The sequence below is a fragment of the Tamandua tetradactyla genome, chromosome 3 (assembly GCF_023851605.1).
Source record: "Tamandua tetradactyla isolate mTamTet1 chromosome 3, mTamTet1.pri, whole genome shotgun sequence".
NCBI classification, from domain to species: Eukaryota; Metazoa; Chordata; class Mammalia; order Pilosa; family Myrmecophagidae; genus Tamandua; species Tamandua tetradactyla.
In genome coordinates this window covers 189,142,192-189,169,651 of record NC_135329.1, presented here as the reverse complement: position 1 = coordinate 189,169,651, position 27,460 = coordinate 189,142,192, and the positions used below count along the sequence as shown (strand labels likewise).

At 35.5% G+C, this 27,460-nt stretch overlaps 1 protein-coding gene and 1 pseudogene across 7 annotated transcripts in view; one reads left to right on the top strand and one right to left on the bottom strand.

The window, feature by feature from the left end:
• SPAG16 (sperm associated antigen 16) overlaps positions 1 to 27,460 on the bottom strand; it is a 1,149,776-nt gene that overhangs the window by 563,410 nt on the left and 558,906 nt on the right. For all 7 annotated transcript variants that reach the window (XM_077155025.1, XM_077155020.1, XM_077155022.1 and 4 more), the window contains one exon: positions 13,373 to 13,516. In XM_077155025.1, the coding sequence (XP_077011140.1) occupies positions 13,373 to 13,516 (144 nt within the window). The remainder of the gene's footprint in view (positions 1 to 13,372; positions 13,517 to 27,460) is intronic.
• LOC143676528 (large ribosomal subunit protein eL29-like) lies at positions 2,186 to 2,657 on the top strand (annotated as a pseudogene).

Sequence of the window (27,460 nt, the reverse complement as noted above, 5' to 3'; positions counted from 1 at the left end):
GGCAATTTTTTATTTAGTGTCAAAATGATGGATAGGGAAAAATGTACGCTATAGCTGTTAATTCTTACATATTTGGTTTTTAGTCTGGATTCTGTATTTAGTATTCAGATGCCATGAATGTTAGCATTCAAAGGACTCAGTTTCCAGCAGTCCAATCCCTTTTGTTTTAAATGTAAGATCCAGAATAATCAAATAAAAAGAGTCAATGTAAAACTGGTGTGAGGGGGTCTACTGCAAGCAGTCTTCTGAAAGCTCTCACTATGTTAACCAAAGATATCTAGTTGTCGCTGAAATAGACATTCCTTTTTTTTTTTTTTTCAAAACTTAACAGGTTTATTGAAGGTGAGATAGAACAAGGAGAAAGTAGGTGGGAAAAGGAGCAGGTGGGAGAGCGAAATGAGAAAGCAGGTGGGAGCCAGTGAAAGGAAAGAAAATGGCTCCCCTAGACATTCCATTCTGTATCTTGTTTCATGCCTTTCTAACCCTTTTCATTTAGCCCTTTTTCATGCAGCTCTTCTCTCTTGGTTGCCTCAGAACCATTCTTTCCTGGCTCAGCTCCTGTTCCCTACCACCTCCTTCAGGGACTCTAATCTTAACCAATCTCTTCTGTTCATTTTGCACCTTCAGCATCAATGAGTACATCTATTCCTCTTTAAATCCCCCCTAAATATTGAGTTTCCATATAATTTGTCACTCAAACTGGGGCACTTTTGAGAATCCAAGGGGAGCAATATAAATAAACTGAGATTTTTCTGGATATACCACTGGATGTACGGCTACCTCATTTATATGAAATGATGGGATGCAAAAGTGATTTCAATTTTCCATTTCTTTCTGAATCTAAGCTCTTGGGTTTGTAACTTTGTGTTCCCATCCTCCTTGTCTCTGGGCATCAATAGAATGAAGGGGAAATCATGTTGTGCCAGTTCCAAAAGAAAGCCTCAGGAGAAGCACCTACTTATGCTGTTCTTTTGCCCAGCTGGGCTTGATTGTGTTTGCCTCTTATCATCTCTAAGAACACATCCAAGCTAGGTTGCAAGTGGGATGTGAGACGCATGAAGGAAATGAGACATTGGAGGATTGAAGAGTCAATCCACCACTATCATTAGAAGCTATTCCACCCAGCTGAGTTGATCTGATCATAGACATATGAAGAAGGCCAGCTGAGACCAGTAAATCTTCCCAGTTGAGCCCAGTCTGTACTCTTGACCACGGCATAATGATTGTGTTAAACCAAAAATATTCTAGAGGCTCATTATGCAGCATTATTGCAGCAGTATATAACTCATACATTAATTCAAATCTCTTTTCTGAGATTCAAATTCCTACATTAAAATATCTTTACCTGAATGCCCCACAGTCATTTCAAACTCACTAAGCCCAAAATAAGGTTAGACAATTTTTCACAAATCTAAATATTTACCTGTAGTCCTTATTTCAGAAGTCCAGTGTCTCAAGTTAAAAACCTTACCATTTAGAGTAATCTTTATTGAGTCTATATCTTATATATTTTTATAAGTCATGGTTTCCTTTTATCACCACTGTCTGTACCTTAGCTGGACCTTTTCACTCAAAAGGTCTGGTAAGAAAATTAAGCCCCAATGCCCGAAAGCACCCATCGAATATAATATACTAACCTATCTCCTACACAACTAGAATTGGAGAATTGAGAAGGTGATACAAATAATTTCCTCTAGATGAATTATCTTGAAGAATCCTTATTGGAAAAGGTTGGAAGGCCTTGCTCCTTTTTTTACCTCAACTATTGCAGTAGTATCTGCTGTGATTTGCTTTATAGCCTTTGTCAGTTTTTTTCCTCCAACTATGGGTAAATTGTCTCTATGAAAAAAAGTTTTATCTCGTCTTACAAGATAATAACATTTTTAAAAGTATATTTATTATATTACTATTCCATTTATGTTGTTTACCTGGGCTATGTAGCACTACAATGGCTAAGTAAGAAAAACTGCTGCTGTCACTGTCATTATAACGACTAATGATCACTCTATGACCGACTGTGTTGCACAATTGGTATAGACTTTGAAGAGAGTTGAAAATAAATGGAACATACATGTCATAAGCCAGTTTGTAAATATGGACATGACCATAGTGCACATTTATATCAAAACACGTTGTAGCCTTTCTGGTCCCAGGTGCTCCTGGAGCTGCGGGCAAGTGTGCAGACATGGCCAAGTCCAAGAACCACACGATGCACAACTAGTCCCAGAAATGGCACAGAAATGGCATCAAGAAGCCCTGGTCACAAAGATATAGATCTCTTAAGGTGGTGGACCCCAAGTCCTTGAGAAACACATGCTTTGCCAAGAAGCATAACAAGAAGGGCCTGAAGAAGATGCAGGCCAACAATGCCGAGGCTGTGAGTGCACGTTGAGGCCATCAAGGCCCTTGCAAAGCCCAAGGAGGTCAAGCGCAATATCCCAAAGAGTGGCAGCTGCAAGCTCAATCGGCTTGCCTACATTGCTCACCCCAAGCTTGGGAAGTGTGCTCATACTTGCATCGCAAAGGGTCTCAGACTCTGCTGACCAAAGTCCAAGGTCAAGGATTAAACCAAGGCTCAGGCTCCAGCTCTGGCTCAGGTTACTGCTCCTGGGCAGGCTCCCAAGGGTGCTCAGACCCCTTTGAAGGCTCCTGAGTAGAGCCTTCCATCTATCAATGCGAGGATGGAAGGACTGCTGTGATCCCTGGGCTGCCATCTATATGGGGCTGAGTCCTCCTGTGTTGTTTGTACAAATAAACCTGATGCAGGAAAAACAAAACAAAACACATAACCTAGTGTGGCAATTTTAGACCTGTGGTTTTGATGTTGCCTTTCAAGTGTCACATCCTTCAGTTAGAGCGCCTTCAGCTGTATTATAATGCCTTTTTAAAGGTGAGAACTGTTAACTTCATGGATATTTGTGTAGCAACAAAATTTTCTGAAAACTGTGGTGACTTGCCAAGGTTTTCTCTGTAATCAGGCCATCAATCAGTAAGGTTAGGTCATGCAAGCTAATATTTCTTTAGAGCTTAGATACAGTTGAATGACTCTTAGTTTAACTAGAGGCAAAATGTTAGTTCCTTATGACATTTAACAGTTCCTGGAGTCATTATTTTGACAGCCTTTATTTGACCTGAGAAACTTCTTGCCTATGGAAATAGTATTAGAGAAAAAATTTGCTTATATAAAAAACTAAAGAATGAAAATGACCTCAAAGGTCAATTTTAATCATCTATTAAAAATAAATATGAACTTCTGAGTAAGATGGTGACATGGACCCAGCCTTCTCACTTCCTTCATCCAGAGTGCATAAGAAAAATCAGAAAAACATGAAAATAAGGACAAAATGCTGTATGCTGGATACTAGGAAATATGCCATTAAATGACAAAGATTTCAAGTAATATCTACTAAATACTTTGCAGGGTTTATAAAGATCTGGTTTGCAATTTCCCCTCCTACAACAGATCTGGTTTATAATTTCTCTTCTTTCCTGCATCTGGAAGTTTCCAGAAAAGAGCCTGGGAAACCTTACTAGCACCTTAATTAGAGAAGACAGGAGAGTTTATGGGGTTAGTTAGCTGTCATAACAAGCAGAAAGTCACTGTAGCTAGGGGCATCTTTCTTGAACAAACGGCTATAACAAAGCAGCTCCCTATAGACTTGAAGAAGACAAGATAGTCACAGGACCTCAAAAGCAGGTCTTCTTTTGTGTAAAAGTCTGCAAGAAGCAGAGAAGTCATGAAGCCACAAGGTTCTTTCTGAAAGAGGAGATATAAAAAGTAGAAAGCCAGTATACTTTAACCAGTTGGCTTTCATCACTTGGCTTCCCTTGGCTCTCTCCAGGTTCTGACATGTTTAATAGCTCATGGCAACATCTGCTGGGTTCCAAGTATCTTGAAACATGTGTTTCTATTCTCCGCATGTTCACACTTATGTCAGCTCTACTGTGAAGTTTCTGTCAGCTCTGAGGCTTCTGTCATTTCTCTAGGTGCTATCACTTCTAAGCTAACTCCAAAATGTTTCCTCTGTTAAAGTATTCCAGTACACACTAATCAAGACCACCTGGAATGGGTGGAGTTACATCTCCAGTTAATCAAAAGTTAATACCCACAGTTGGGCATGTCACATCGACATGGAGATTATCTAATCAAGTTCCCAACCTACAGTACTGAATAGGGATTAAAAGAAGCAGTTGCTCCCATAAGACTGGCTCAGGATTAAAACATGGCTTTTCTGGGGTATGTAATAAATTCAAACCAACACAAACATTCAAAGAAATAATAACTGAAACTTCCCCAACTTAATGGAAGACATGAATATACATATCCAAGATACTCAATGAACTCCAAATAGGATAAAATCAAATACACTTACATTGCAATACATTATAATCAAACTGTAGAATGTCAAAGATGAAGATAGAATTCTGAAAGCTGCAAGAGAGTCCCAATGTGTCATATGCAATAGAGACTTAATAAGAGTAAGTGTTGATTTCTTGTCAGCAACCATGAGGGCAAGAAGGGAAGAGGGATGACATAGTTAAAGGGTTGAAAGGAAAAAAAAAAAACATTGTGAACCAAGAATTGTATATGAAGGAAAACTGTTTTACTAGGAAGAAAGTAAAACATTCCAAGATAAATAAAAGCTGAGGGATTTCATCCCCTAGATTGGCCCTACAAGAAACTCTCAAGAGAGTTCTGCAGGTTGACAAAAAAGGATACTAGACAATACACTGAAGCTGCATAAGAAATAAATATCTCCAATAAAGACAGCAACATGGCTGGATATAAATACCAGTAGAATTGTGTTTTAGTTTGCTGATGGTGCCAGAAACCAATATACCAGAAATGGCTTGGCTTTTATAAATGGGGATTATTAAATTACAAGTTCACAGTTCTAAGGTATGTCCAAACTAATGTATCCAGATAAAGGTACCTTGACTCAAGAAAAGCTGATGGCATGGAATGCCTCTGTCAGCTGAGAAGGCACATAGCTGGCATCTGCTGGTCCTTTGGCTTCTGGGTTTAAACAGCTTCCCTGGGGACATTTTCTTTCTGCATCTCCAAACATCTGTGTGTTGGCTCTGAGTTTTTTCCAAAATAGTTCCTTCTCAAAAAACTACAATAAATGGATTAAGACCCACACTGACTGGGTGGAGACATATCTCCACGGAAACCACCTAATTAAAAGGTCCCACCCACAATTGGGTGGGTCGCATCTCCATGAAAACAACTTAATCAAAAGTTCCACCCTACAATATTGAATCAGGATTAAAGAACATGACTTTTCTGGGGTGCACAACATTTTCAAACTGCTATAAATTGTCTTTTTGGTTTGTAACTCCATTTTGAACTTCTTACAGGGTCTAAAAGGCAAATGCATAAAATATAATGATAAACCAAACGTTTTAGACTTATATAAATGTGTGATTTTTGAGAATACATTAAAGGTGGGCAGATGGAGCTCTCTGAATGGTGTTTATTTTATTTTTTGCAAGTGCTCTGCAAGTTTGAAGTTATTTCAAAATTAAAAAGTTGAAATAAAAAATAATTACACAGAGGAGCTAAAGAGTTTTCACATATGTATGAGGCTAGAATTAATTCTTGCAATATTGGTTTTCCAGAGAAGATGTGGTTTCAATTGAGCTATGCGGCTATGAGAAATATTTCTTTTCTTAACACTTTTCTACATGGTGGTCATGTATTACTTTTAGAATTAGACACAAAACTATTTAAAGAAGGATGCTTTATTTGCAGTGAATAGCCCCTTATAAAGATGAAAAACTACATTAAGAATAGAACCATAGTATATAGCTTTTCAAAAGAATGGGGAGTAGAGAATCATTATTTAACAGATGGCGCTCAGAGTCATACTGGCAAAAAAAAAAAAAAAAAAAATCCACTGGGGTTTCCAGATTATGACAGCAGCTACCTCTGCAGCTCAGGAATAAGGAGGGCATCACAATCTTTAAGAAGATGATACTTGATCTCCTCAGTATGGTTGAAATTTGAATTGATTGCTTTATGTTTATAGCAAATAAAAATGTTCCTTATGCTTCTGTTTTTTATAATTAAATACCACACTTGTCAAGTGACTTTCACACTATGGTTTTAGGTACTACATTAATATATTAAAAGGCAGCTTGTACAAGGAAGAGAGATTGTGCAGCATTTTGGAGAGGCACATTTATTCACAATTCATAAATCGGCTCGTAGAGTTCATAGAAGTTAAGGACGCTGTCAGCTCTATTTTCATCTCAGGCAGTGAACTTTGGATAGAGTACAATACTGTGAAATTGTTTAAAGAAACTAATCCCAACTCTTTCATATTATAGCGACATGTGAAGAGATACATGGTGTTTCACATAATACACTGTGGTCATACATAAAAAAAAAATGCAATACCGAGCATCAGAGCACTGGACATTATATTTACATCCAAAACTATGCTGCTATTATTGAGCGTTTCCTTGGTATAGATTAAGCCCAAATAATATATTATTAAGTTACTACAGTGTGTTTCATATGGACCCATTACATTAACCTGGAGATTGTTATGCAACTCTGTGTTTGAGACACCCAAAACTAGTCTAATGGACTAACAATAATAAAATATACCTGCAGATGAAGAAGGAGGTTAACTACTATATGGTTTACATTCCTCAAAACAAAACAAAACAAAATAAAAATACTAACTTGAAAAGTAATTTTGATGGTGGTTTGTTTGGCCAATTTTTTTCCTTTTAAACATAATCTAGAACGTCAAAAATATACCCAAGAAATGTGCAGTATCATTTCCCTCTTTTTTAAGAAATATGATGAGTTTATTGTTATAAATTTTTAAGAAACACTTGTTCAAGGACTAAGAACAGACAGACAACATACCTATTTCCCATTAATTATATTCATTGGTTTTTCAGTTTGTAACTTTGTTTGCATGGGCAGGCACCCCGAATTGAACCCGGGTCTCCGTCATGGTAGGTGAGAAGTCTGCTACTGAGTCACCACTGCATTGCTCAGTTTGTAACTTTTTGGTGGTTAACTTGTTAAGAACTTGAGATGTCATCTTGTTAACCAACGTTTCCTGGTTTGAAAACATTCTACTGGGGCCATGTATAATCCAGAAATCACAAAGGATTCATCCCATTTCAGCTCAATGTGTTTAGAACTAGCTGTTTATAGAAATTCTTTATACCTTCTGAATTTCCTATCAATGAATAAAAAACAATAAAGCTAATATTTGAGCATTTATAAGCCAGTTAATATTGTTTGTGTTTTTCATATATATCATAACATTAACCTTCACGATCAATCTACCAAGTAGGTATTATTATTATTATTCCCATTTCACAGATGATCAAATTGACAAGAGTAGCAAGGATGAAGCTAGGATTTTAACATCGGGCACCTGAAAATCTGACTCCATATTTTAGCAGTTTAAGAGCATAGCCTCTACCTTGCAGTACAGTATGCTTACAATTAAAACTTTTTGACATCACACATTTTGCTTTTTCAACTGTGCAAAGATCGCATCCATGCATGTTCCCTGCTCTGGTTCCTTGCATTGCTCAAAATCATTTGTCATTTTCAGTCACCAGTGAATCACTTTCAACAGCTAGTTCATCAGTCTACCCAGTAAAAACAGAGTGCCTCACCTTATCAATGTAATATCGCCATCTAGTGGTAAATATAATACCAGGCCATACAGTGATTAAATAATTACCTGCCATACCTAACAAATGTTTTAATGCACAATTCCTTCTACTAAGGACCTTTTAACTTAAAAACTTAGATGCAAACAATACCAATTACACTGTAAACAATCAATGATCACTTCTGTGTGTAATGTTTTCTTGAACCATTAACTTGCCTTTGGAAGACTGACCCTTTTGCAGTAAGAGATTTTAACTGCTTTAAGCGTGCATAAAATCTGCATAATATTTTCATAATGTTTACAGTTAAGTATTTGTACACATTTTCTTTTTGGAGTCATAAATATATCAGAAAATGTCAGTGTTGAAAATAATTTAATAAAAATAAGTAATCATTATTATTAAGGGAAAGAAAAAAGTGTCTAATATTTACTGAGAATGTACTCCAAATAGAGAAGTAACTAGGCTTTCATAGATAAATGAGAACTTCGACAAATCAGCCCTTGTTCACATTTGGATTTGAGGTATTAGCTACATTTTTGCCTGCTTTTATGTTTCCCACCTAGCCCTATTACATGTAGCTCCTATTCCTATGTTAACTCATCCAATTCCATGATATTCACCTGGAATATCATGGACGCTGCATTCATCTGCCAGATCTTCTTAGTTCCCAGCTGTCATAAACCCAAACCTACTCCTTTGGTCAATTATGACCTTTAGGGCTGAAAAATATATGTAAACATGTGTCCTAACAAATATCGATGCCAGATTTTATTCAACCTTTTAAAGCAACTTTCAGGATCTATGTATTGATGTGATTTATCATATGATTTCCTCATAGTTGGGTCACTCATGCATTCTATGTTTTATAAGAACAAGTTGTCCTTGTTCATAGTATATTGCTTTTTTTTTTTTTTACATAGAACTGAATTCCATTTTCTATGATTTCTTTAAAAGTTTGGCATCGATAATTGTAAAAGGGGACTCTAGTTATTGCGTGGGTGCTATATTTGTTAGGTTTGGCATCATGTCCTTTTTATTTTCCCTGTTCTCTTGAAATTTAACAATTTTGACAATTGTTTGCTTTTTTTTCCTTGGGTTTTAAAAATCATAAAACTGTTCAACATGGGAACAGGACAGACTTAAAAAAAAGCTCTCTAAGGTTTTGCTGTTAATCCATTCTGATTTTCTATTCTTCCTTAAGTCAATATCGACAATGTGTATTTTCATAGAAGTCTCTTATTTAATCAACAACTTCAAATTTATATTTATGTTAGTCTCTTGCTAAGGTTTATATTTCTGCTTCCTCTTTCATTTCTCCATTAGTTTTTTTAAGACATTTATTTTAGTGTAGCCCCTTATTTTATTTTTCTCTCAAAAAATCTTTTGAATTAATATATTTTACTCTTTTTGTTCTAGTTTATTAATTTCTGCTTTTTAATTATTAATTCATTCCTTTGTTTTCTACATTTTGGTGCACATATTTACTTTTAAATTGAATTCATAATTCGCTGTTTAATAATAAAGCATTTAACACTACGATTTTTACTTTTACTACAATTTTGGGTACATCCTATAAGTTTGATACGTAGTATGGATTCTGATAGTTTATTACAACCTATTAGAACTAGGTTGTAATGATAGCTTATAGTCTCTCTTTGACCTGAACTCATTTGTTTTTGAATAATCCATACTTTATTATATCTTTTAGTTATTAAATATTTTCATTTTCTTTTATTATTGAATTTTTTCTTTTTTCTTTTTTTTCATGGTCTGGGAATTGAACCCGGGTCTCCTGCATGAGAGGCGAGCATTCTCCCACTGAACCACCCGTGCCTCCTATTGATGAATTTTGGTCACAAAACTTGGTTTGCATCATTTCTACTCTAAGGAATTCATTTATGCTATACTTTCGCTTAGCATTTATGCATTTAAAGAAATTGAATGATTTCAAAGAATCTATAGTCTCTCTTCATGAAGTACAGAATTAATATATACTATTCAATAGATTTAATAATTATATTATAATTTCTTTAATTGCAGTATAATTTTGTCTATACTTTGAGAGTATAGAGTTGAGAGGTATTTTAAAGTCTTTGACTCTGAAGATTATGGTTTTGTCAGTATCTTTGTGTATTTATAAAATCTTTTTTACATATTTTAACATCATACTACCTGAATCCTCAACTGATAGTTACTATCTCAGTTTATTACCTATCAACCTCCCTTTGCCTATTAATATTGCTGTCCCTCTTGTACATTCATTTATGTGTTCAAGCTGTCTGGTATGGGAAAGGGAAGAAAACAGTGAACACTGAGTTGGGTCATCCAAGGTTTACCAATCATATGGAGTAGGAATAACCTCCAAAAAAATCTGGGTTATGCCGCCATGTCAGAAGAGACTGTGGTTCTGTCAGCTACCACAGTAATCAGGAATATAACCAACTGAGAGTTACAGAAAACCCTCAATAAGAGCAACTGAAATTAAAAATACAATAAAGAGAACGTATGAGTTTCTATTTCCTATGTGATGAACAGGAAAAAGGTAAGACAGTGTCGGTATAGTGCTGTGGGTTGTTTCCAGGTGAGGAGAATCAACCTGATCCCACAGCTGGGCTCTGAGGAAGACTGATTTCATTCATTAAATGAAAATCCAACCACAGATCAAAGTACCATATTTGAATCAAATTTGTTCTATGTTTGGTGACTTAAGGAGAGATGAAGGATATATATAGATAGGAAAAATATTGTCTTCAATAACGAACAGTTTATTCTGACCGAAATTACATAGGCTAAAATAAAAATTAAATTTAAATTTTAGAAACCTGAATTTCATCAACTTTTAATATTTTAAGTCATCAACATTTCATATATATAAATATCTGTATGCATATACACACATATGTATACATATACCCATTCAGTATTGATTTGCATACATTAAGCATTATAAAACCTTTGAGCTATGAACCATAAACTCAGATGTATCTCTTCACTACAAATAAGCCCCAAATAACTTTTCTTGAGGTTGTTTCTAATAAACATTTCTTCTTTCCATGAATTCTACAAAAAGGACATTTGATATTCACTACCTCTCACTTAAATTTACTTATGGCTAAATGTAATTTCTCCCGTTATTCTTATCCCTTGCTCTGAAAGAAAGCAAACAGTGCAGCAGCACAATCCTCCCATAAGGAAGTACTGAGTGTTGTTTCATATTATAAGTGAATAATGATGTATCTCCCCTCATTTTAATTTCAGTAATTGAGTGGGATAACAGGAAGATCTATTGAAAGGACTGTGTGGTGGTCAAGCACTAATGAGAAAATATCCGAGTCACTGGGTATCATAGCAACAGGGCATTATTGAAATGTGATTAGTATGCCCAGCAGCAATGAAAGTGATAAGATGCACTTCTAATTGTGCTGGCTTTCAAGATGGGCTTTATGTTCCTAAGTGGTAAGAGGGTGGCACCCTCTCTTTCTCGTTATCTATTTAATATGGAATACACTATATGCTTATAAATTCAGGTAAAAAATCTACTAATAAAGATAAATTAAACTTTAGGAAGATATGAAAAAATTAAAAAGTTATTCTCGATATCCTTTTCCTTACAAATTTCCAAACAATTTATTTTTTTTTCAAATATAATTGCTTTGACTTTCATACTAAGGGTAAGACAAAGATGTTAAAAAAAAAAAGAGCTTTGGTCGATAACATGAAAAAAACAATAAAGAATGCATCTAAGAATAAATATTATAGGCGATTATTGAGCTTTAAAATACAGACATATAAAAAAATAATAGCTATGGTGACTTGTAATGCCAATATTATACAGTAGAGTGTTCACCAAAATTTACTATAGTGTACATATAATATAGAGCAGGTTTCCCTATCTTTTCTTTTTTTTTTTTTTTAACTAAAAGAGTTAATCTAGGTAAAATCTACATCTAGTAGTATTAGGGAAAAGAGTAGAACAACATTAGATATCTACTAGAGTAGTTAGAATAGTTTCATTTTAAGTTGATGAGTCACTGAATAGCTATGTCAAAATACACACAATGTACAGAACTTACCAATATTTGTGAAGATAGAATGTATAATAACCAAAAGATGAAAGCACAGCATAGCAGAACTTTGCCTATTAAAGTTAAATGATTAGAAAATAAAACTAAAATTTTAAAAAGTTATTGTTCTTTTTAATATTAGTAGGGCTCTGGACTTAGAACACACTAGAAGCTTTGACCCAAATTAATGAATTTTTAATCATTAGACAAAAATTAATTGAGCACCTACTATATGCCTGGTCCTGTGCAAGGTGGTAGAAATACCAGCCTCATGATGTCTAGAGAGAGGTGGAGACAAAAACAAGGAAATCAATGTTGACAGTAGAATGTGGTAATCAGGACTACCATGTGAATTCTTCCTTATCCTCATTTTATAGAACAGGATGCTGGGGGCCAGAAAAGTCAAATGTCCCCTCCTCAAAGACAAACAGCTAGTAAATGGCAGTCTTGAAATTAAAACCCAGGACTGTGTGACGGCAGAGCTCATAGGCTGTATTTTATTACTATGTGCTACTGACCTCTAGGATTCTGGTTGGCTGCAGTAGCGCTGAGCACAGGCACGACAGACACGAAGTCAAACTAGTGTTCGGGAATGGTTCTTAAGAGGAGTTGGTGCCTGAGCTCACTAAATGTGGAAGCAATAACCTTATTTCTGGATTCTATTCCCTACAGGAAGTAATATCATAATATACCCACAGGGAAACCTTATTGATTTAGGAACTGGGTATGCTCAAATCTAGAGAAATTAGTTCATTACCTCTGGCTGCTACACTGAAGCAGGACAGAAATACTTATTTAAGAACATTTTATTTATATTTATTTGTTTTGTTTTCCTGACTAACTTCCTAAAATTTAGAACCAAAAAGTATGTGTTCTATATAGTAGGGAAGAATGTAGATTTTTAGAATGGGGTGTCTCCAAAAGTGTGCAGGCCAGAGAATGTTAGAAAGATCAAGATGCAAAAATGTTTACAGCTGTTAAGTATAATGATGAACAAGAGAAAACAGCAGAACTGGGCAGTAGCTGACCACAAGGACTTTCTGTCCACCAGAAGCAGGGAAGCTGTGTGTTTACGAACTTTTTTTCCTCTGTGTCCTTGGTCTTTTGGATATAAAAATTTAGTGAAATCTGAAAATAACAGGTCTCAATGATTTGAACACTGCTTCACTCTCTTTAATATCTTGAGTGTCACTGAACTTTTAAAGAAATTGGTTTTAGTTTTTTGATACTTTTTGTTGGATAACTTAATTCCAAAAGAAAAACTGAAAGATTAAGAGAGGCAAAGTAAACACTGGCATGCATTATTAACTAGAATTTTGTGTGCCTTGTCAGGGTTTGTGAGCACAAGGAGCATTAATAACGTTTGTCCCAGGAAGCTTATTACTCTTGTTAAATGCATCAGCATGTGAACTACGTTTTACATGTACCAAATATCAAAAGCAATCAATCTAAAGTCAATATAATGAAAGCCCAAGGAGCATTTATCTACATGCTTAGCTCCCCAGTGGGGGGTTGGTCGGAGCGGGGGGGTTGGTCGGAGCAGGGGGTGTGTATGTGGGGAATCTGTCATCAAAGTGAGCTGAGAAGAAGAAACAGAGTAAACAAGCGCGCTCCCTGGAGGGATCAGGCTGGTGCAGGGAGCTGTGTGCACTGACCTGGGATGGAAGCAGCAGTCTGAAAGCCAGTCAGTGTGGCCGGATCCCGTGAGAAGCACGTTGCCGTTTGGGATCCCCACCACCTTCCAGAGGCGGTCCTCACCACAGGAGATGAGCATTTCTTTGCAGGGATGCACGGCGACACTGTACAGGAAGAGAAAAGGAGAACAGAGAGTTATGAGGAGACAGCAGTGAATGGTCTCTCAATATGAATAAATTGAAATGGCAGCAAACATCCCGTTTCAGTAAGGCAGCATGGTTCATAGAGGGCTGGCCCAGAAGTCAGAAGAACTAGGTTCTATGCTCTGGCTGTAGCTTTAACTCTAATAGCTTTCTGATCTCGATCAATCTAATTAACTTCACTGAATCTCATTCCTCATTTGGGAAATTAGGTGGTTGGCTTAGGTGATTGCTCATGTCTAATTCTAGTTTGCAAATAATATAGGAAAGAAAAGTTATGCCAATGATAATTGTTGCTTCATTATAGTTGGACTAGTAGCCATGCTTATAATAGAGAGAACAAAATTCTTTTCGGACTATATAGTGGTCTTAAATCAGGCATTATGTAGGAAAGGAACATGAATAATAACTACATTATCATAGTTCTATAATAAATACTATAAATGAAACATTAACTCCATGGCCCACTATCTATACAAAGTGAAAGAGCTCAAATTCTGTACTAATATAGCACTTAAATTGGCTTCAGTCAACACACAGTACACAAATTACAATAACGAATTCAGGATGCATAAGGCAATTCCCACTCTATAAAGGCATAGAGGGAAATGAGAATGAAGTATGTAAAATTCATGATTAACACATTAAATATTATTATTTCAACCAGGCTATGATCATTGTAGCTACTTAAATATTGGAGCTCAATTATTCTAAAATTAAGAGTATACAAGGTTTATGCCTGAATTTTATCTATGACAATGCACTAATTTTATTTATATAGTCTCATCTATGCCTTATAAATGTATACAATATTAAACACATCATTTTTAAAACTAGTTTACATATTAGGAACAAATTGTTCAATTTTCAACTTGTCCATCTCAACTTAAAGGCATAATACATTTACTTGCCTATGTAGTGAAGTGAAACAAATAATGACTTAAAAATATAAATTGCACTTCACTTCTCACTTCTCACATATTCCACTCTTCCGTGAATAGTTTGTCCCTTTCTTTGACAACATGACTTTTAGGAAATCAGTCTCATATCTACATGGGTAACTCCAGGGCTTACACAAGAGCAACACTTTTCTCATTATTTAATCCCTTCCATGAATACTATAACCACCCAAAATTATGAACTAAAAAATTACTTCCTTGCATTTAATCTATAAGGGTTTTGAAAATCAGCTGGGGTCAGTGTTGGAAGCATGCAGCTCACAGATCTGTAACCACTATGAGCAGGGCTTTCTTTCTAGTGAAACACTGCTTCATTTTTCTCCAGCATTTTCCTGCCCAAAATAAACACAGTGAAAGGGAAATTATTCATTTTGTAATTCATCATAATGTTGGCTTGTGACTTTCAGAAGGCCAGTTCAGGAAAGGAATTTATTGCAGCTCAAACTGGGTAGAGAATACATTTATAGAACTTAATTAGAAGAAAAATATGATGAGAGGTAAAAAATGTCAGATGGAAATGAATTCTATATTCAAATACACGCAAGAAAGCAAACCAAATCCTGGAAGCTACTGAGTATGATGTATGTTGGCTCACAGCTTTCCTGGCAGACACATGCACACTTGACTAGATGATAAATCACCCTCTTTAAGTGAAGATAACTAAAATCATTGATGTCTTTACAAACCTTGAAAGATAACTTTCCAAAATGACTTTTGTTAGGGGAGCCATTTGTAGAACTTAAGGGAAAAATATAATTACAAACCCATTGGTGGTTATTAGTTTTGAATGTGTTTTTTTTGTACTCTTCATCCTCTCTAATTTGAGGCCTCCTTCCTATCAACTGCACTTCTACATCCACTCTGCATTGCCTGATCTTACTAATCATACTCTCTTGTACCTTTGCCTTTTCTACTACTGGCCCCTTTTAAAATATTTCTCTCACCTATAAATAACTTTTCTCTAACCACTCTGCAAAGATTTCAATCAAGCACCACTTCATCCATGAAATGGATTTTAAGTAACAGAAGTATTTCCATATAGGAGTGAATTTAAGGCTGTCATAGCAATCAATTGATAAAGACCTATTATTAAATTATTCACTGAATAAGTATATCAGCAAAGACTGAGTCTTTGAAACAAAGATCCCCAATCAAGAACAGCACATTCCAACTAAGATCAGTCTATGTGTGACATGATCTAGATGGGGAAAATAGATTAAGGACCACAGACCAAAAATCTCTCCCCACATAACAGTAGTTCAGTGGTATTATCAATTTCATAATGAGGCATTGACATTTATAATCATCAATTAAGAATATTAATTATAATGATATCTAATACTGCTTGAATACCTCCTGTACACCAGATCTTGTGCTAAATGCTTCGTTCTGACAGCAAGTAGAATGAAAGTTCCTGAAGGCAGGGGTTTATGTTGCTGCATCTCCAACAACAGTGTCTGGAACATGGTGACTATTCAATAAATGCTTGTCAAATATATGATTGAGTGACTGATCTTGGTACTATTAGTATTCCTGTATTATGTATATGTATATAATATGTACATGTTATGTATATTAGTATTGCTATATTATGACTAAGAAAACAAAGGTCGAGATATTATGTAATTTGCCCAGTCTCACATTTAGTAATAAAAGGAAGCTGACTTTGAAACCAGGACAACTTGGTTTTGAGGCTCATGATCTTAGATACTACCTCCCAGTATTGACCTTTTACAGTGTACCACCTGGCACATCAGCCTTAGGAGTTAGAAGATTTTACCCTCTGGAGTTGAGACATTCTGGAGATATAAGGGAAACTAGGTGGCAGCATCTCTCCTGCAACCCTGTCTTTATAAGACCTCTGTGCTGATGTACTTCATCCTGTACTTAATATGACTCTAATTTCTTCTCTTACACTAATAGTAAGAGCCTTGTATTGTACTTGAGGTTATCAGAGGACATTAAATTTTTCTTTCTTTTTTGCATGAATCTAATTGCCACCAGGAATCTAATCCGGGTCTCCAGCATGACAGGCGAGAACTCTGTTGGCCAAGCCACCGCGGCCTGCCCAGAGTATATTAACTTTTTATTCACCTATTTTATAGACTACTCTGTAAAGAATAAATGTAGAAAATATTTAAATAACTGTTGATCATCTCATTCCAGTTGCTTTTAATTCATTGACAATTTTCCCAGTATACTCAGGCCTCAACATTTGTCCTTGTACAAATCCCTCAACTCAAGCTAGAGAAACTCTCAAGCCTCAAGGTCAAAAATTGGAAAAATGGTGTGATATAAAGATATTTCCCTTTGTTTTCCCTTTATTATCCATGTAATACATGATGATGCAGAACATGTAAATAAGCAAAAGATCAATAAATTAAACTAGAATTATCTGGAATTTATCACCTGGAAAAAAATCTAGCTTTTATGACCTCTAAAATATCCAGCTTTTGTTTCAGCAGCTCAGGAGAGAGTTTTACATATGCTAAAGAGGCTATATTTTAAATCAGACCATCCAGCTCCAAATTTTCCTTGCAAGTTGATAAAATTTTTCTCCAGTGGTTTTCTTATTGCTGAAGCAACACAGAAACATGAATGCACTAGGACATATGCTGTGTATATAATGGTGGACAAAAGACGAATGAGCTGAGACTTTGTGGAATATATAGTGCAGGGAGAGAATATAGTCAAATAATGTGATCATAATTACAACTTATAAAAGTTATATAGCTGTAAGTGCTATGAAGGGAAAGAAAAAGGTTCTCTATCTGTATGCATATTTACATGCACATGCTCATATGTGAAAGTACAATTATCATTTCTGTTCCAAATGTATAGATCGGTTTATGAGAAGTGAATCTTTAAAATACGTAAGAAATAATATCGTGAAATGGAAAAAAGGGATTAGATCATATGATCTCTAAGGCCTTTTTTAGCTGTAAATGGTTTTACCAAATATTCAAGGTGCAAAAACCTTTTCTTGTGTGTGTTGGTTTTTCAATTTTTATTTTTTTACACTTTATTATATAACATACATACAAAGTAAAGAAAGAAAAAAGCAATAATTTTCAAAGCACTGTTCAACAAGGAGTTGCAGAACAGATTCCAGAGTTTGTCATGAGCTACCATTCCATCATCTCAGATTTTTCCTTCTAGCTGCTCCAGATCACTGGAGGCTGGAAGGAATATATATACATATATATACATATACATATATATACATATATATATATATATTTATCATCACAGTGGACTTTTTAAATGAAAAATAAGATATATACAAAAAAAGCAATACATTTCAAAGCACATTGCAATAATTAGTTGTAGAACAGATTTCAGAGTTTGGTATGGATTACAATTCCAAGGTTTTTAGGTTTTTACTTCTGGTTGCTCTAAGATACTGGAGACTAAAATAAATATCAATATAATGATTCAGCAATCATACTCATTTTTTAAACCCTAACTTCTCTATGTAATTCCACCATCACTTTGAGCTTTCTCCCACACTTTAAGGGTATTTGGGCTATGCCCAAATCACTCTTTCATGCTGGAAGGAATATGGGATAGGGGGATGGAGCTAGTTGCTGTCCAATAATATGTATGGGATAGGGGGATGGAACTAGTTGATGTTTTAGAGAGGCCGCTCCCTCCGCATTGTAGGATTTATCTGGTCCAGGGACCCATCTGGAGGTAGTAGTTCTGTAAAGTTCTTCTGTAAAGTTGTCCTAGTGCATGGAACATTTGTAGAATCTTATATAATGCCCTAGGTGTTCTTTAGGATTGGCTGGAATGGTTTTGCTTGGGAGTTGCAAGTTATGGTAGGTAGCAAGGTCCCACTGAAGCTTGTGAGTGACCTCCAGAGTAACCTCTTGACTGTATTTGAACTCTCTCTGCCACTGATACTTTATTAGTTACACTTCTTTTCCCACTTTAGGTCAGGATGGCATTATTGATCTTATGGTGCCAGGGTCAGACTCATCCCTCCAGTGCCCCCAGGGAGACTTTCAACCCTGGATGTCATGTCCCACGTATGGGGGAGGGCAATGATTTCACTTGCAGAATTAACTTCAGAGAGAGAGAGGCCACATCTGAGCCACAAAAAAGGTCCTTTCGAAGTAACTCTTAGGCATATCTACAGGTAGGTTAAGCTTCTCTGCTACATACATAAGCTTTACAAGAGCAAGCTCAATGTGCAAAAAAAAAAAACTTTTGTAAGTTAAATTGATGATGGGAGGCTTGGCAGCTAAAATAAAAAGAGATAATTTTTCAAGGACCATCTGTAAGTTGGCACACCGGCTAGGTTCAGGATGGTGATCAAAGATGATTGAGATAGAAGAATTCACAGTCTAAAATCGGTGGTGGTGAACATTTGCTGTAATGGGCCAGATAAATATTTTGGGCTTGTAGGCCATATAGTCTCTTTTATAACTACTCAACTCTGTCATTGTGGCAAGAAACATTTAAATGTTGTCATTCAAATGACATTAAATGAATGAGCAAGGTTGAGTTCTGATAAAATTTTATTTATAAAAGCAGGTGGTGGACCAGATTTGACTCATGGGTCATTGTGTGCTGCCCCTGGTCTAAAGAATGTATATGGCATGAAGTAATCTAGTATTTTAAGTGTGTGGCTCTAAGACTACTTGAGTTTGAGTTTTTACTCTTGTATCTATTAGTTTTTTGCCTCAGGTTCCTCACCTGAAAATTGAGAATAGTATAATTTTGATTTCATAGGTTTCTTGTGAGAATTAAATAAATGAATACATGTGAAGTGTTTAAAACAATGCTAGATACATAAAACTCAGTATCAAAATACAGACAGGCTATGTCCTGCCTGGGGTCAGTCCGCCTAATAATTGCCTTTGGTAATTACTCAGTCTCAGTTTACTCATCTTTTTCTTTTCTTTTTTTTTAGCACGGGCAGGCTTCAGGAATCAAACCAGGGTCTCCGGTATGGCAGGCAAGAACTTTGCCACTGAGCCACCATTGCCTGCCTTACTCATCTTTATAATGGGAGAATAATGAGAGTGATTCATAGGGGTTGTCATGAGAATAAAATAGAACTATATATGAACATGGTCAATTCTTCATAAATGGTAACTATTATTATTTTTCAATATTATTGAAATTCATTGTAACATGCTTCTTCAATAATTAATTTCTGCAAGCCATATGTGACAATTTTATTAAAGATCATGGATAGTAAATTTACAACTTAACACTGTAGAAGTTTATAGACAGGAAAAAAAATGCTTCCTTCCTGCTCTAGATATTGGACATTGCTGTGATTTACTTGATGGCAATTCCTTTGACAAGAATGCATAAGTATCTTCCCCATAAGTGATACTTCCTCAAATGAACATAAGGAGGTTTTATGGCCATTCCTTTCAGGATACAGTTTTGAGGAATGCACTGAAGGAAACAGTGAACAGTGTTACACATTCATACCTGCCCTGCCTTCATTATACAACTGACATGAAGTGATTCCTGGCCATAGGATAAGGGCTGTGCTGGACCCTGGGCATGCCAGGATGAAGATGCCATGGTTGCTCTCTTTAAGACCTGTTCAGTAGTAGGTGTCCATCTTATAACCATAGAATGGCTCTCATTCTCAAAGACGTCTTTCCAAATTCTAATTAATAAATATAATGAGCTCTTATTTAATTTCTGCATGACACCTGCGCTAAGTGCCACAAAATCATTTTACTTTAAACTTTGAATATAAGGTTTCTGCTCCCCCTTTAACTTACTATTAATTATAATTACAAGAGTTGAAGACAAAGGCTCTGTCACCTCATTCCCAAGTTAATAAGCTTGTGGCTAGAAGGAGAATAGTACAGGAAAATATCTCAAGGATATAAAAAAGAAAACACAGGTGAATGTTAGTCCTGCTTTTTAATCAAGTCATGTTCCAATGAAGTATCCATAAAATGTTTTGTTAAACAATATACCAGACATGTTACATAAAATATGATGTTCTAGCCGAGATTGTCTCTCTTCCATAATAAGACACATCCCTTTTAGAAAAACCCATGATATATACTTCACAAACACTCCTGTCTAATTGAATTTTTTCTTTCCAGAATATAAAAGGATATTTTGGAGGGAAAATGTGTAGGTGTATGGTGAACACTACTAATTAACAGTAGAGTCACTGACATATGCACCACTGTTAGACTTCTTTTCTAAAGAAAAGAATATTAAACCAAAAAAAAAAAAATGATTGTCACAAGGAAGACTAATTAGATACCCTTGTCTTCACTTTAGGTTATTCAGCTTTGTAAAATGTTTCCTTCACTTCAGTTCACAGGCTTTAATTATTTCCAACACAGAAGATGAACAGTAGGTGGAAAAGAAATCAATATCAAAATGTGTGTTCCACGAACAAAAAGTGACCACTCATCTGCTTACTCTTTAAAGAAAACACACACTCACACATTATGCCTGTTTTTATCCATCTTGCCAGGGCAGATATGACTGAAAGAGTTGTCTGACTGATGCTTAGCTAATAATTACATCTTAAATCTGGATGTACCTCAGGATTTACAAAAGTTCTCTAACATGTGTCTTTTGTCATTATTTCAACAGATATGTATGGCGAACTTACAATGTGGTATGTAAAGCAGATAGGGCATCACTCTCTGAGAGTTTACATCTGAAAATGTTTTGTTTACAACAAAAACTAAAAAAAAAAGACAACTCTCAGCTATAAAAAAAAAAAACATAAAATGACCTAATAATGATTGGGAAGAGAGTATTATATTTTGACGAGGTGGTCTGGGAACTCATGGCATTCTAGCTGATACCAGAATGGCAAGGAGGAGGCATTTTTAGAATGATCTGCAGGCAGATGGTTTCAGGAAGGCTAGTTGCATGTACAAAAATGCTAAAGCTGAAAGGAGTTGGCATTGTCAAGGGACAGAGAGAAGGTTAGGGTGACCAAATAAGGAAATAAGAAAGACTGTGTTGGGAATAACTGAGGGTGAAAAGAAGGCAAGAGAAAGATAAGTATGGATTTATAAACTGAGATAAGAAGACTGAATTTTGTCCTAAGATTATTGAATGATTCTAATTAGGACAGTGATGTATGACTGATATATTTTAAAATGATTTCTCTGGTTGCTGTGTGAAAAATGGAAAGTGGGGAGCAAGAGAGGATATTGTTAGGATTCTGTAGTAGTTCTAAGAATAAGGACTTCGGATCCATTTAACTTACAACTCTTCATAATCAACTCATAGTTGTTGTCATAAAAGGAATATTGCATAATTAAGAGTGCATTAAAAAGTAAAATGTAGTGAAAGTCATAAAACAAATGTGTGAGCAAAACACAATAATTGGAATAAGATTCCAGGCTTCATTTATTTTCAGAAGCCAGTTAAGGAAATATTAAAGAATGAAGCCTCAATACTTCCCTGGTACTTTAATATTTAAAAATTGTGATACTATAGATTTTATTCCAAGCATAGAAGGATTTATATCACTAGGATCTGAAAAGTAGCACTTTTTACTAAATTGGAGAGACGTTTTGTTCTAACGCCCATTTTCATTGTGTGAGGAGCTACTAATTAGATGCTAGAGGGTAGTGATAAGTTGAAAGCCTCTTTTTTTCCTTTTCCATTGTGCTTTCAACCTTATGTACAGTAAATTAGTCACAGTACCAAATGTCCTCATCACACCTTGCTACCTGGCTGGTGGTGCTAATCCTAATATCTGCAGAGTAAGAGGCAGGCCAATACTGGGTGTGCCTTCCCCCTCCTTTTTAGTGGGGTGGGGGAACAGGGGCTTAAGCACTGACTTAGACCTAGTAGGTACTCAATACACATTGTGATTCAAAGGGCCATTTATCAAGAGGACAAATTCATCCATGTTATTTAACATTACAACATTTACCTCATTATCACTTTAGAGACTCAACCCAAATCTATTTTAACAATTTAGAAATTGTTTGTTTTTTGTATACCAAAGTAGTAGTAGTTTCTCACAATTTTCCACAAATTATGTTTTATTCTTAAATTAGATAGCAAAATTTTATACTTTTAAACTAAAGTTTTAGCTTCATTGAAAAGATACTCGGTTATCTAGGAAAACTCTTCAGGTTGGATAAAGTAAAATTTTAGTTGGCTTAATTAAATTAAATTAACTACTAAATAAGGGTGATACTTTGTAAACTTTTATCTATGCAAATATAAGCTCTCCTTTGGAATTTGTAGATTTCATTTTTGATAAGAAAATAAACCCCCCAATGCATGTACAAATCTGTTTTCCATTCAAATCTCTATGTTCTAAAAAGAGCAAGTGGGAGATAATTCCTGTGAATCTATAATCAAAAAGATCCAAGTTTATGTTGTGAATCTATAATCAAAAAGAAAATAATTTTGACTATTTTATGAATCAAAGAATAATCTATAGTAATTCAACATTAAACAGAAGAAGGGATTGTCTATTAATCATAAATATTAGTATAGAAGTCATTGAATGTGACGATTAATTTGTGTATGTGTGTATCCATGCCTGGAGCTTCTAAATCTATTTCAAATTCTGCTTTCTTTCATTTTATGTAGCATCTCTTCAGTATCTTACAGTTATGAGGCACTAAATAAATATTTGTGGAGTTGAGAAAAAAGAAAAAAAGAAAACAAATGTGTTTTCCACCAACTGTCTTAATTCAAAAGTCATTTATTAAAAGTCAGCATAATACAAATATGCAGTCCACAATCTTTCAAAATGCATCACCACTCAAATCTCTTCAAACCACCCTCTCCCCTAAGGGATAGCTTTATTTCATCAATGATGGGAGCTTCTACTCGGTGAGGACAAAAGTCAGACCATTTTCTAATTATCCCTCAAATGAAAATTATTAAGACCTGGGGTCTTGTGGCCTTGAACAAAAGTCACTCAACTGCATTAGGTTTCCAGCCCCACCCGACCCCCCTCCCCCACAAAGTGTTATCCCCCACCCCCCTGCGCCACACACAAAGTGTTATTTTTTCTCTGCTCTACTTCACTTCGCTATTGTAGGAATCAAATAAAACAAAACTTAGGAAAGGGCACTCTGTCTGAACAATATGATTTTCATTCTCTTTAGAAGTTGTTGAACTTTCTGACATGTTAAAGACAACAGACAACCTCAAAATGCGAGTCAACCAAAGACAATTTATTAACTCCAAAGACAGGGGGAAGCCAGGCCCCACTATTGTGGCAGAAGAATGAGAAAGATCAGTGAAACAGGGTAACTACTTTCAGATTCATGAAATGTCTCCTGGAACCTTCCTGATACTTTAGCAGTTCTACATTTTATGCTCCATAGTTTTTTTGTTTTTTTAACTTTTTTTGTTGTATAGTATAACTTATTCACAAAGCAAAGAAATAAAAAAGTGATAGTTTTCAAAGCACTCTTCAACAAGTGGTTACAGGACAGATTCTAGAGTTTGTCATGGGCTACCATACGATCCTCTCATATTTTTCCTTCTAGCTGCTCCAGAATATGGAAGGCTAGAGGGCTTAAATATTTTTTTATCATCACAATCGACATTTTTTTCCTTCTTTTTCTTTTGTGAATAACATATATACAAAAAAGCTATAAATTTCAAAGCACAGCACCACATTTAGTTGTAGAACATATTTCAGACTTTGACACGGGTTACAATTTCACAATTTTAGGTTTTTACTTCCAGCTGCTCTAAAATACTGGAGACTAAAATAGATAGCAATTTAATGATTCAGCATTTATATTCATTTGTTAAGTCCTATCTTCTATGTATAATTCCACCATCATCTTTGATCTTTCCATACCTCTCTTTAGGGTTGTTTGAGCTATGACAATTCTAATTTTTTTGATATTGGAAGGGTCTGTCAGTAATATGGGGTAGGGAGTAATATGTTCTAGAGAGGCTGTGCTAGGTTTCAGGATTTAGCTGAAGCAGGGACCCATATGGAGCTTGAAGGTTTCTTGAAATTTATTCTAGTGCCTGGAACCCTTGTGGGATCTTATATATTGCCCTAGGTGTTCTTTAGTATTGGCTGGAATGGTCCTGGTTGGGGATTGGCAGCTTATGATAGGGAGTAAGGTAAGTGCAACCTCCAGAGTAGCCTCTCTCTGCCACTGACACTTTTTTAATTACACTTCTTTTCCCCCTTTTGGTCAGGATGTAATTGTTGATCCCATGGTGCCAGGTCTGGAATCATCCCTGGGAGTCGTCTCCCTTGTCGCCAGGGAGATTTTCACCCCTGGATGTCATGTCCCACGTAGGGAAGAGGGCAATGATTTCACTTGCTGAGTTGGACTTAGAGAGAGTGAGGCCACATCTGAGCAACAACAGAGGTCCTTCAGAAGTAACTCTTAAGCATGACTGTAGGTAGTCTAAGCTTCTCTGCTACCTACATAAGTTTCACAAGAGTGAGCCTCATGATCCAGGGCATGGGCTATTAATTTGAGTATTCCTGAAGTTTGACACAGTATCAGGGGATTCCCTGATGGTAAGGTTTAATAGTTTCATAGTCTTTTTTCCCCTCCTTAAGGGGACTTTGCCAATACTTTTTGATTATCTGCTTAATATATTCTAGGATGTTTCCAGATATTACAATAACGTATAGAGGATTAAAGGACCTCTTTCTTATTCTGTGCTTCCTGTGTTTCAGTTGTTCAAATGAGCTATACAGATAGGTTGAAATAGATTATGCATTACAGAAAATTTCAGTTCCAGATCAAATAAACCTTTCTTCCATTGGTCTCAAAGAATACATGTGGTTCTAAAATATAACACTGTCTTCCTTACCCCCATGTTCTGAATACTTTAACCCCAACCTGTTCAACTTCATTCTTATCTCTAAATATCAAGTTTACCTATATAAAACAGCCTTTCAAAATCCAGAAATAACAATCACCGCTCCGGACTTAATGTGTCTGCTCTAAAAGCTTACAATCTAGGCCCCTGTCTTCTTATAAGCATTTTCTAAAGGTAACCATACCATTGTTATTTTTTTGTTTCTGGGCTTATTTTGTCTCACCAAATGTTCCACATGTTCATTTACATCGTTGCATACCTCATGACATTCTTCCTTTTTGTAGCAGCACAACCTTTGTTCGTAAGCATACACCATTGTTCACCAATCTACTTCTCTGTCAGTGCATCCTTCAGCCACCTGCATTCATAGGGCATCGTGCACAGGGCCCAAAGTCCACAATCCACACATTCTCAATTTCAGATAATTTCATTGTTTCCAAGAGATAGGAAATCAATAACACACGCTCACCAAATAGGAAACCTAAACCTCCTCTTAACTCTTGTCCCTCACCCCATAATTTACCTCTGCTGTTGCTGTGGTAGTGCTGATGGTTTCCTTTTGAACATAGCTCATAGCATGCAATAGCAGTTTCTCCCCTGAACCCTGGACTTAAGCACTCTTTATACAAGAATCATATCTTTGAAGTAATTCTTATGAGAACTCATTCATATCTCTAGTGTGAGTCAGTGGGACACGTAGGTCTATATAACTCCTTTCAATCTTGTTCATCTTCAGTATGCTTCAGGACGTCATTTTGTCTTACTGCCGCATAATATTCCATCGCATGTATATACCACATTTTGTTGATCCATTCATCTATTGACAGGCATTTGGTTTGCTTTCATCTTTTGGTTATTGTGAATAATTCTATTATGAACATCAGTATGCAAATGTCTGTTTGTGTCGTGGCTTTTAGCTCTTCTGGGGATATACCAAGTAGTGCTATTACTGGGTCATAGGGCAACTCGATATTTAGTTTCCTAAGGAACTGCCAAACAATCTTCCATAGTGGCTGCACCATTAAACATTCCCACCAGCAGTATGCTCCACAGTTTTGTTTTTAGAGCTCCATAGTTTTATTTGACCACTCATCAAATTTCAATCTTGAACATTTTATCTAATCTTCAAATTAAAAACATGAAAAAGCAAGATAAATTATAGTTTTATCATTCCTATATCACTGTGTAACAAGATATCTACTATCTCACAAAACCAATAGAAAACTCATATATTATATAATATAAATATAAATATAACATATATAAATGATCTATAAACAGATGAAATTTTAACCAACTTTATACCAGGAAACTATTACTTCAATGACATAGCTTAAAATATGGAGAAAAGACAGGCCCAAAAAATGTTCTTAACCTGTAGTCTTTTTTTTTTTTTTTTTTTTTTGTATACTGTATGGTGGGGGTCATATTTCATTCTCTTTCCATGTGCGTTTCTGTTATTGCAACATCACTTGTTTAATTTGTTGGTTTTGTTTTTTCTTTTTTCCTTTCTTTTGTTTGCTTTTTGGGGAAGTTCATGGGCTGGGAATCAAATCCTGGTCTCCCCCATAGCAGGAAAGAATTCTACCACTGAACTACCCTTGTATCCCCTGTAGTAGTCTTTTAACTCCTTAAATTTTTACAAAATACATTCATTTCCCCAAATAAAGAATATTATGACACATTGGTGTCAACTTGCACAGATGAAAGGTGACACCAGCTTTTTTCCTAACTAAACCTAATTTCACCAAACCTTTATATATTACATGAATATTGAAGTAAAGTATTTAAAAAAAATGTAACACATAGGAACATAATGTATAATGTTTTGTTAAAAAAGGTTAACTTGGGAATGATTTCATTTTCAACAACCTACATCTTTTAAACCTCCTGCTATTGCAAGAAGACCTTTCAGTTTATATTTCTATTTCTCAGTTGTAATCCTTAAAAGTAGAACATGAAAGGATTTATTTGTTTCATGAGAAAACTGTGGCAACTAACTCATTCGTGACCAGGCTGTCTTCCCTTCTTTTGTTTTCAGGACTACCCAGACCCACAGCACGGCGAATGCCACCATAGTGAAAGCGGCAGAAGAGATCAATGTCATCAAGAATGGATATATATAAAAGAAAAAAAAAATCAGTTGGCTCCTGTCATATTT